The sequence below is a fragment of the Larimichthys crocea genome, chromosome XXII (genome assembly GCF_000972845.2).
Source record: "Larimichthys crocea isolate SSNF chromosome XXII, L_crocea_2.0, whole genome shotgun sequence".
In the NCBI taxonomy this organism is placed as follows: Eukaryota; Metazoa; Chordata; class Actinopteri; family Sciaenidae; genus Larimichthys; species Larimichthys crocea.
In genome coordinates, this window is record NC_040032.1 from 5588774 (window position 1) to 5600716 (window position 11943).

Here is an 11943-nt window from a genome sequence, read left to right on the forward strand (position 1 = left end):
ACCTTCTCTGGTGTCACAACACTGCTTCCTTGATCAATTTAATAATATTTTAAGTTCTGGTATATAATCATTAGCTGTCAATTAACAATCTATGTGTGCAGCTGCTTTCTGTTTGTTACTTTGAGGTTTCATTTGTTCTCATTTATGTTAATTATATTTCAATTTATGGCATTTTAATAGCGCTTACTTATATAATTTCTCACAGCAATCCAACTGAGACTCCTCCTCCTGCATCATGCCAAATGAGTCTTCACTCGTACTGGGAGCAGAAAAATTGTCCTGCACCCATCTAGCCTGCTCCGGGACACCTCCAGGCTCTCATCCAGACCAGGGAGATCTTTCTCGGGTGCTCAAAGTTCCACAATCCCCCCAGACCCATGGAGCCTACTGATCAACCACATTTTCTTCAGTCACACAGATAATACGAAGTCTATCCAGACTGTGGTTCAGCCAGGAAGGCTACAGGGGTCACAATCCATTTCCGACACCCACCCCCAATGTCTTGGAACTCAGCCTGAACCCGGAGCCCCAGGAGACGGGGAAAAAGATGCAGGAGCAGCTCAGAGAAAGAAACATCACTGTGGGGCGTGTGGGGATGTGCTGCTGGCTGTTGTCCTGGCTGTCTTCTCCCCGCTGATAGCTGTGGGAGTCTGCATTGCTGATATCCTGACTGGAAAGTGCTGTGATGGGAAAGACATGGACTCTGTGGATGAACTATAGACTATAAATACAGTCTTCATGAGAAAGACTAAGGCTATAAGGGGGCTTGTGAAGAAAGACACATCAGGTTTTACTGTTTAATCAATTATTCATGAATCACATACACACTACTGAAACATTTTTCATAGCAGGTTTTAGACCTATCGTATATTTCCATTTTTTTCACTTCAGTACTGTATGAAAATCAACCTGGAGAGACTTTGAATGTGCTTGTGAGGCAATCCATAGTGGTGAATATATATTGCATACTTCATAAGTTAAGAGTTATGTAAACCTCCAGTTGGTAGCAGGGTCAATTTATCTCCTCGTGGTGCATTCAAGTAACCTCTAACATTCAAGTACTGATAGTGGCTGTAAAATATTATTGCTTTCATAAGTTTTGTTACTCTAAAAGGAAATCTTGACAAGACAAACAGTGACACCAGCTGACCAAACAGTTCCATTACTGTGTTTGTTGCATTACTGCATTATTTTTAGACAGTGGTACACCTGTACTGAGTGTAAAACTCATGTCATCTGTTCACAATGTTGTTCCAGTGTTCTAAAGAACTGTTGTCACTCATACAGAGTATGATTTACTGCCATGTTTTTGAAGAATACAGAAAAATTGTATAGTACTCCTAATATGCGGTTAATACATGATTCTATGTTATGTGCGCCACCCAGTGGTCTCCTAATACAGTGATTGTACTGACAATAAATTATATGATGCCAACATCCATTTCCACAAGTAATCATTGCTGTAAAATCCTCCTCCACATACAAACTGTCTCATGTAGGTATTCAGATAAAGAGAATCAGATCAAATCAGTGGTACAAAGTGACTAACTGCATTTACTCAAGTACTACATTTGTTTACAGTTTTGAGGTATTCATTTAGTATTTTAATTTAATAATACTTTATTCGCTATATTTTGGAATGAAATATCCCAAATACTACATTTATTTGATAGCTGTTGTTACGTTTTAGATGAAGGTTTTACATTAACGTATGATAACCATACAATACGCAGTGCATTATTAAACATTAAACCAGTGGTGGTTTCCCTGTTTGGCTTGTGACCCCGTACAAAAGAAGCAGTGTGTATAATGGCTCCTTGTTACGTTTCAGATGTTGTTACAAGCTCCATTAAAAAGTAATTTCCCAATCTCCCGAATTGTTTAATTTAGGTTTGAAGCCTATAGAGGTCCAATATTTCACAATAGTGTATGGCCCAAAACATGAATTTATATGTTTTTAACCCTCATGACCCCTCAGAATTATGCTGTGACGCACTAGAGGCAGCCCACCCCTTAAAACCACTGCACTTAACTAGCAAACTGTGTATTTATCCTGATACTTCTATTTAAGTGGGGGTTTTGAACGCAAAACTTGCAGTGTAGTATTTCTATAATGTTGTATTGGTACTTTGACTTAAGTAAATGAACTAAATGCTTCTTCAATAGCTGATCTGACCAAAGAAATGTCAAAAAATAAATAAAAATCAGTCTGTATTGTGGACCACTGTTAAAGCCTGTTATTCATTGAAAACATTTATTACATTTTTTTATGATGCAAACAACAGCGAGTCCCACCCTCGTTGGAACAGCTCATCACGTAGTCATGAGGGAATGAAAGAGACACAAAGGGATAGGGACAGAAAAAATGTGTATTAAGCGCAATTCCATTGTTTCCGTTAAAAAAAACAAAAACAACAACAAAAAAAAAAATCATGACAATCAGCTCTCATTGTAAATTTTGGCATCTTTTTTCCCTCTTGTTGCACTCTCTGGAATAATGGTCATTAAAAAAAATCAAAAGAACAAGGCATGCATAATAGTTTCTGGTAATGCACATAGATTAAAGGATACCACTTAAATTCAAAATCCATGTACGATGTTGGTGTACATTTCATATATATGTATATATATGGTCCCTTTCTTAGAGGCGTTTTAGGCCTATCTACCTGTTCCTGCTGTAGGACTGTCTCCTGTTGTCTACGCTTGGTCTAGAGTCAGCCTGTAAAGAGGTCTGCGCTGGAAGATACATTGGTAGGATGGACTTCTAATATTGACTTCTCCTAGATGTTACAAGCATCTGTTTATTCATCCCTTCATCGCTTACTGCATGTTATCAAGCTATTTATCCCAAAGTTTCTTTAACTTAAATAGTTTTCTTTGCGTCAACTGACCATTGTGTCATCTACACGATTTCATCAAACCTTGCCTGGGTTATAGCCAGTATTATTTTCTATTAAAAACATCTTCTCCCATCTGCTATACTACCACCCCATGCTTCTGTTTTAAAAGGGGAGCCGACAGACTTACTTGGATCTATTCAATGCTACTGTGCCCATGAGATAGAAGTCTGGAACAAAAGTATTTTAACTTCCAAGTAACCTAAAGTAATGGATTTAATTTCTGATACACTAAGATAAATTTTAATAAATGGGTGAAACAGCCATGCCTCTATAGTGCGGGCTGTATACGTGGCCACACATTTTATTTATTGAAATGTAAAAGAAAAAAAAACAAGAAGAAAACAAAACAAAAACAGGACAAACCAAAATGCGTTGATTAAATAGAATGTGGAATGAATGTCTTTACTGTTAAAAAAGTGTACTGCAATGTATACAACTATGGTGCTCTTTCGCATTGCTCAAAATGAGTTGAAGAGGGGAAAGAGGCATCAGGGATTGTTGATATACCAATGGAATCATATACAGATTTACAGTTATAATGCATCTATCATCACACTCAACAGATGGCAGGAAGGGAGGGGGGAGAGGGCAGCAAACGACAGACACAATATAGAAAAAATGCATTCGTTTGAATTTGAACATCCTTTGCTGTGGAACCAATGCTATGTTACTCTCTTAGAAAAAGACAGATGGAAACGAGTGAGTGAGTGTGTGCGCGCACGGACAGGTATGAATTCTGTAAGTGCAGAACCAAATGTTCGACCAATAAAAGTCTATTGGGATCAGGTTGTACTGGTTTCTCTGAAGGTGGAGGCAGACTTGTTTAACCAAACATGGGGCTGAGTATGATGGTACTGGTGGTAACGGTTGGGCGTCTTGAGTGGCTGGGTTTAGCGCCCCCTCCCGATGGTGTTGTTGGTGGTGGTGTGGGTGTGTTATGGGGCATGGCTGCTTTAATCGATGTACTGAGAGAGCCAACGGAAACCCTCGCCATAGCCCTGCCTCTTCAACACACTGCACATGAACACCTCCAGTGGTCTCGTGTTCAGCTCCTTCATGGGAATGTTACCCTGAGAGAGAAGCAGGAAAAAAAAGGCACTAAATCAACTTTCTTGTGAGAATAGATTAATTCTGTCCTCGGGACAAAACAAAAACAACCTTAAGTACTGGACAACTCTTGCAGTGCGAGTTATAATTCGTGAGGAGTTCAAGAGCGAGCGCTGGGTATAAATGCATTTTTGAATATGCAAATAGATACAACGGGTTGTGTCAAGTTGCTCTTTTACCTTGGCAAACAGGTAATGAAGGCAGCTCCTGCAAGACTTTACCTAGCAAACTTAAACTTGATGTTTGGTACATGTTTTAATGCTGACAAATGGACCAGCCAGCAGTATTTTGACACCACAACTGAATTACTTTTCAATGTCAGTGTACTGGAGTGGGAACTCATTTTCCCTTGTCCAAACACAGACTTTTCCCCAGTCTAGAAAGTGGACGGGGGGTTATATTTATATTTATGTTATTTATCATAAGTGCTGTGTCTACTCACCTTGCCTGTCGTCTGTCCATACAATCCAAAAATTTCCCTCAGCTTCTCCTCACTGATGGCCTCTGGTCTGTCGATCTTGTTGCCCAGAATCAGGATAGGTACATTTCCGATGGTCTCATCTGTCATTAATGCCTGGGAAGGTAGACTGGGTATTACTATGTGGTATTACTTTAGATTATTATCACTATAGATGATTATTTTGCTTAATGAGTAAACAGCTAATGTATAAATAAATGTATAAGCTCCCAGACTATCCTACCACTATCTCAACTTTGCTGGTGTCAAACACCAGAAAAAGTTAAGGTTTTTCAAAAGTGGATTTGCTGTCAAACACACTGCTCAACTGTGACCTAATACATAGCAGACACTTACATCAAGTTCTGCTTTTGATTCTCCCAATCTGGTGTGGTCTGCACAATCCACAAGGAAGACAATGCCATTGATGGCAGGGAGGTAGTTTTTCCACACTCTGCGGGCTGTGTGAAAAGACACAAACAAACAAAGAAAAATAAACATGAGAGATTTACATTCCGGTCTGTCTGGTTTATTAGTCTTATGCTATCAGGAGTATTGCATCAAAATTCCACTAGCTTCCACCAGTGCTCCTAGTGGGATATATAGCTGCGTGGAGAACAGACCAAAGCAGCACTGCAGCCATGATGTCACAGGGCCACGTCAGGTGGAATTTAGGAGTTAGTTCAAGAGAATTTTCTTGGGGTGCACAAATTGCATGCTGCATTTTCCCCACATGGAGATCAGGTACGTCTCCTCGAAGAAAGCAGCTAATATCCTGATCACTTTATTTACAGTTCATATATTGGCGGTGAAAAGCGGTACCGGAGCTTCACAAACACCAAACATTAGTGTACACAAAACATACCTTGTGCGTGGCCTCCAAGGTCAAAGGTGGTGAAAGTCATGCCAGCAATCGTCAGCTCTTCTGAGGCTGGAGAAAGAAAGAAAATGATCATGAACGAATCTGAGAAGTCAGGCAGCTCAAAAATCACTGACACACAATAGCTAAACCCCCCCACACCAAAAAAAAAATCAAAAATTCAGCAGTGGTTTGGTTAAAAATAGCGAACATAAATAGCTGTGAATAATTAATTTTTGCACGGATGGTTTTCAGCACATTACTGATTGAGCATGTGTGGATGCGCATGTATGTGTGCGAGTGAGTAGCACCAACTCACTTGGATGTAAAGTTGGCACATGCTGTCCCAATCTGTCATCTTTGAGCATGTGCAGTAGTGTTGTTTTGCCAGCATTGTCCAAGCCAAGAAACACTAACTTGCCGGATTTCTTGTACAGTCCTGAAACAAAGCCAGAAGCATTTCAGAACACAAACCTGGGACGTAAAATCCTCCTTCTTTAGACAGACTGCATCATATGACACAATGCTTAGTATTTGGACATTTCACACAGAAATAGTCTCTTGACAAGTGGCTGTCGACCTAATCAGTTTACCAATCTCCAAGCTCTACTTGACATTATGAACGTTAAATGACACAAAAAAAAAGACAATCTCATCCTTGTATTCCTGGATGCAGTGTTTCTCAAATCACGTACCACCACAGAAAATGTTAGTACCACCATTATGACAAACAGTAGCATAGGACAACCCTATTCAGCAACACAGGTCATGCAAGAGCCAGAGCTAGGAAGACTCCTGTTCCTAATATTTCACGTTGTGAGATTGCAGCGGTTTTAAACTATATATCATACTTTAGCTTTAACACATCCTTTACTGAATCAAGGATGGCAGGGTGATATTGAAACCAAATATTACAGGAAATGTAAGATGTATTTTAAATTACATTCCAGTGATCTCATAGTTTATTTTACATTCAATAAATGTTGTAGTATATTATGGTTTTAAATTAATTACATTTTTAAAATATATTTCAGAGATTCCTCCATGTACCACTTGAGGGTGGTCACATACCATAGTTTGAAGGTAGTGTTAGTGTTAGTTAGATCTATTATACTAGGAATGACATTTAGACATACTGATTGAGAAAAAACCCCAAAAAACCCACAAATGCTAAAAAGAAAACTGTCAAGATTATTGTTCATTCTCTCATATGGGTGTAGCGACTAACTGAATACAGGACAAAGGGTGAAACTGAGGTTGCTCCTTAACTCTCCTGACAAGAATACAAGGCTTTGTGTTTACCACTCTGAGTCAGCGCAGTGATACCCAGTGGGTTTGTGAAATTTCTGACTGAGTCAGCTGTACTAGACGTTACTATTACTCCCAACAGCACTATGCTACCTGTCTGACAGGGAGAACAGGAACGGCCGCTTCATGGGATCAGCATTGAACACAGAAACTACGACAGAGCTCTTCGGGGGAGAAGAGCAGCTACTACATATGAAGGGTTTTCCAGATTTCAGATAAACATATCGATCACAAACACATTTTTAAAAAACTGGGGTGAAAATTTGTCACATTTCTGGGAGATATTTCTTTTGTGTGCCTTTTATGTTTACACTGATCGTGCAATTGTCTGTAGATGATCCAATCACCTCTGACTAAGGTAGTATTTATGAGCTCTGACAATATTTCACTCAGAAACAGAAATATAAAGTGCATGTGAAAGCTACTGCAATTCCGCTGCATTAAAGTGCAAAAACACAGCACCAAATGAAATCCATCATTAAAGATTTATTTTAAGTCAACTGTCACTAATTAAATACAATTATGTGATAGTTAGCGTGCGGACTTCAGTAGAAGCATTGCTTGTAAATGCACAGTAGGGAGCAGATTTGAAATTTTATTTACTAAAACAATTGAGTTCCTTAATATCAGCAGGCCTGTATGTTGGATGCTCTTAGCTGAGCCACTTTAGATAAATATAACTAGCATGTGTGCCCCCGATGGGAATCAAACCCACAAGCCAGCCTGTGTAAGTGCTCTATGCTTTGGTCGCTAGCGATGGTAGTGATTCATACTACTGTCTTACTACACTGACCACATAAACTGATGTGTTTTTGTCTGACATGGGCTTTTGCTGAGAATGTCTACTTGCATGACATCCTGTAGTGTGAAGGAGCAGTTAAGGAGTGGTGCCTGCCGATACTGTCTGGGTGTTTGTGTTTCAGATTTGAGTCTCTTGTGCACGACGTAAACCAACACCTGTAAAGAGACCCTGCTTTTTCCTATCAGCTTCTACCACAACAAAGATCACTACTGTGCACATCAGCCTAAGCCTTTTACTTAACGATTCAGGACTGAGGTGTAAGATAGACCAGCAGTTGTAACAAGTCAATCGACTATAAGTCCCCTCTCAAATGACCAACTATGTTACATTACAAGGATGCTCCTATTAGGATTTTTGGGGCTGATCACACTTGCTATTGACCATGTTTAGTGGCAGACAACATGTGCAACACATTCCTCTCCCAATTTAATATGCTCACCCTGTTTTTTCTTTTACTTTAATGACTAAAACTGTTTGCAGTGACACTGAATTACTGAGTGTGTGTGTGTGTGATCAGGAATACTCACCTAAGAACTGTAGTACACCACTGAAACTGCTATAAAGCCAATTTAAAAGGCCTGACATATCCGGAGCCGTTGAATCCTGAGAAAAAACAAACGAGGGGGGGACAGACAGGCAGATTAGAAGACATGAGCGCACACAAGACAAACAGAAGATCTGGCGTGTTAGTTTGCCGCCAACATCCATCACTATCATACAGTCATTGAGCAAAATTGAAGCACGAACACGCAACAAAGCATCAGTTTATCAGTAACTCCAGGGATTTGGACAGCCGCATTAAAGAGAAATTAGGCACTTTTTTTCTTACAATGTTATATGTTACCAATGGAAGAAATACAAGTCCTTGTTGCATACTATATTGATCGAGAAATCTGAGTTCTCCTTCTGCAAAATCAGCTGTTTTCCTGGCACTGGTGCCATCGTTTAACTTGTACACTGACACAGTGTGAAGCAAAGAAAAACTACAGTGTGGGAAGAACTTTCAAGTGACCTAGCAATCCAAACCTGCTCCACCCAGACTCAGCATCATCAAGGCTTTGAAGCATGGTAAAAATCCTCTGTGGCAGTCATGCGCCTTCTTGCCTACATATTTGCATTCTTCAAAGCTTTCGCTTCCTTCTAGCAAACAAATAATTAACACAGTCTATAACGCACACAGTCACATGATGGTTATATTCGGTGCTTCCACTTAAAGTGGTCAAACAAGTCTGTTGTATGTGCCCCTTTTGCTGTTACTGTCTTCTGATATTTCTTACAAATTGCTGTGGGTTGTTGCACATTCGATCTTCTGTAATGTAAACAAACCACTTCCACTCTCCGGAAGTCTCTTCCTTTTTGGAATGGACTCATCCGCAGTGGCTAGTAGCAATGTTACTTTCACTTTCAGCTGTACGTGTTGTTGTGCAACAGTATGACATCATTAGATCAACGTGTCTGAATATTGCCATTATCCCCATATGAATACAAAAATATGGTGCATTATTAAAAATGATATCGTATGTTACACCATTTTATTAAATTAGTCTTTGAGTTTACAATACCTTTTTATTCACAGAGCTGTATTTGAAACGCACACCTTCACTTTGCTCAGGCCACTTTATGCTGGTTTACATCACCGGCATATGCCGGCTTTTACCAGTATCAGGCGTACTTTGTCTGGCTGATGAAACTATCAATGTCCAGTTGTCACAAGATGGTTGGGCGGCTTCAGCTTTCCATACATCACCGAAACTATTTGGACATCCACATAAAATACTGCACATTTTTTACTTGACTATTATAGGATCCTTCATACCCAGTATAAACAGAAAGACTCGTCAAAATAACTAACATGACACACCTGAAAATTCTGCAAGCTGTTTAATATTATTATTGTTCTCAGTCGTTCACATACTCAAAGCACTGGACAGCAGGAAAAGGTGAAAGTTATGTAACAAACATAATACTGAGATTCTAAATCTTGGGAAGAGCATAACTATAAAGATAAATTGGCAAATTCTTGTCCAAATTTGATGGCTTAATATTCACTTTATTAATCATAAGACCAAAGGGAACCATTCAGCACCTCTCACCTCAAACCTGAGGCACTCACTTCTAAGAATGCAGCCTGTCTTAAGCCATCATACAGATAGTGGCATCTAGTGATAAGAACAATGGCTGGCTTTCTACAGCCAATGATAAGCTTGTTCCAGTGAAGTCTTTGGACAGAAGGACAGGAGATTCGGCGACTGATCACATACCATCTGACGGCTCCTCCACAGGCATGATGAGCGTGTTGTTCAAGAGAAACCCATCTGCATGGGCCTTGTGAAAGAGGACTAGTCTTAGCCTTTTGTGACAAGCTAGCCAGATTGCATTTCAATCAAAACAAAATGGATCAGAGATAGGACCTGCTGGAGCCGTGTGAAATCAAACAGCTCTTTGACTTTTACTTACAAGAGTTGTTCATTTGTTATTCTAGTACACACAGACTTCTTTCTCCCCTCTTTTAAAGTGGCGTGATCAAATGTTTCAGCACGTGTCGTGAAAATCGGAGAAAACACAAACATCCTCTCTCTGTAAGCAAACGAGAAGCTTTTAATTCCATCAAAATCCGTGCCCCATAATGTAGCGAACGTGGTTATGTTTGCCACATTAGACACACACACACACACACACACTCTGCGACAGTTACAGAGGCAAACTGGTGCTGACCTCTAGCCGTAGTTACGTAACATGCAAACAACTTCAGGGCTAAAGTATAAGGCAGCCAAAGTTCAGGACCACGCAAATACAGCTGAACTACATGTCATCCGCTGTTACACTTTAGTCCCATATGCTCCCACGCCCACGCCCCATTGGCTGCTACGACACTGTGGGCTGTTCATTACAGACTGACGCGACCACGTGTGGCGTGATGCAGCTGTGAATGTGAAACAATATGACGGTAACTGATAACAACCCACCGGCAAATATCGGCTCATATGAGACCAATGCGGGTTATAAAAATTCAAAGCATGTGGCAGTGACAAAGTTTTACCTGAGGCAGCCTTAAGTTGTTTTAATGGTTGACATGGTTTTAACTGGGTAAACTCATCGACAAGCATGACTGACCGCATTAAAGTGACTGATACAGAACGACTGGTTGCCAAGTGATCACTGAGGGTGCAAGGGAGGAATCTGACTAGAGCTAAACTCACTACTGTCAATGGTTAATGGGCATTATTTCAAATTAACACCCTCAGCACATGATTGTTTACTGACTGAACAGGAGTGTACTTAAAAAAAAAAAAAAATCTACACCTTTTGGACAGTTTTCCCTCATTACCATCCACCCTCTAAATTAATCTATAATTGTCTGACAAACAACTGGAAATGGTTCCTCAAACTCCTCCTCTGTAAGTCGCTTTGGATAAAAGCGTCTGCTAAATGCAATGTAATAATGTAATGTAACTTAGACAACAAGGACGACTTGAAAATAATTATTTTAGAAATGGGTTTCAGTTCTCAAATGAAGATGATCAGTAACAGGAGGACACGTTTCCCCCCTGAGGATAGAGCCATATCAATTCCCACATACTGTGATCTTTCAGGCAGGTCTTGTGAATCAAACCACGTGTCACAAGACTGTGGATCTTTTAAATACAGTGAAACAAACTGGATGCGGTTCGACCCGGCTGTCAAAAAGGAAGTCCAGCTCACAACCTCTGTCAACGTAGCAGCGAGTAGTTAGCTCCCCATTTACCTTTTTACGGCTAACGTGGCTGCTACGTGAAATGATTGTTCCGACAAGTTCGACGCCGGCAAATGAACAAACACTAATATCACCCAATATCACAATAACAAAGTCGAAGCTATACACATATACGATACATGTTTGTTTTTTTGTTTGTTTTTTAAACCTTGGGTGAGGCCGGCTCGTTAGCTGGCTTTAGCAGGAAGCCACCTAGCTACGTGTCATAGTCTCTCAGAGGCGACGTTGCATCGAGGAGCTACGTTGGCTAATCGGCAGTTAGCTTTAGCGATACCTCATCGATACAGCACCAACACCGCGCAGTGGTAACCGTGGGAGTATTTCCCTCTCGCTAATAAATACAACTGGGACAATAAATATGAATTCAGTTCATGGATATCTGAAATAATACGCTGAGTTAGCCGACCTGGTGCTAGCGATGCTAACGGGCTAAGATGCCGAGCGTTGACGTTTTTCTAAACCGTGGCGGAGGAAATGTGTCCTGAAAACTCACCCGTTATTTAGGAGGAGAGTGATTTGCCGAATGCGTTCGCTCTTGTAGTCATGTAAATTCGGTCTCCCGGTCGGGAAAAAAAAATAAGAGAGCCTGCGGTACACCAGCTCTTCCTCTCGCTCTCTCGCTCTCTCTCCGTTTTCGTGTTTTGTTACTGAGCCACGACACTGCAATGGCTGTCCAACAACTCCCCGAACTCTGCCCAGCCGCTTCCTGTTTATGTCTCACACTCAGGCTTCCGACGGGAGAGCTGCAATAAGCGG

At 40.5% G+C, this 11943-nt stretch overlaps 1 protein-coding gene across 1 annotated transcript; it reads right to left on the reverse strand.

Moving 5' to 3' along the window:
• Positions 1–2240: 2240 nt before the first annotated feature.
• Positions 2241–11889, reverse strand: sar1b (secretion associated, Ras related GTPase 1B). The gene is made up of 7 exons (XM_010737658.3): positions 11681–11889; positions 7961–8036; positions 5643–5762; positions 5330–5395; positions 4822–4925; positions 4450–4581; positions 2241–3970 (listed from the first exon to the last, which is right to left on the reverse strand). The coding sequence occupies exons 2-7, from the start codon at positions 8016–8018 to the stop codon at positions 3854–3856; spliced, it is 597 nt and encodes a 198-aa protein (XP_010735960.1). The 5' UTR covers positions 8019–8036; positions 11681–11889; the 3' UTR covers positions 2241–3853.
• Positions 11890–11943: the final 54 nt, after the last annotated feature.

What these genes read in the sequence shown, in the direction of transcription:
- sar1b (XM_010737658.3), bottom strand. Translation starts at nt 8,018, where the DNA reads ATGTCAGGCCTTTTAAATTGGCTTTATAGCAGTTTCAGTGGTGTACTA. An exon ending in TGTGCCAACTTTACATCCAA is followed by an intron (nt 5,396 to 5,642) that starts GTGAGTTGGTGC and finishes TTCTTTCTCCAG; the next exon opens with CCTCAGAAGAGCTGACGATT. An exon ending in ATGGACAGACGACAGGCAAG is followed by an intron (nt 3,971 to 4,449) that starts GTGAGTAGACAC and finishes CTTCTCTCTCAG; the next exon opens with GGTAACATTCCCATGAAGGA.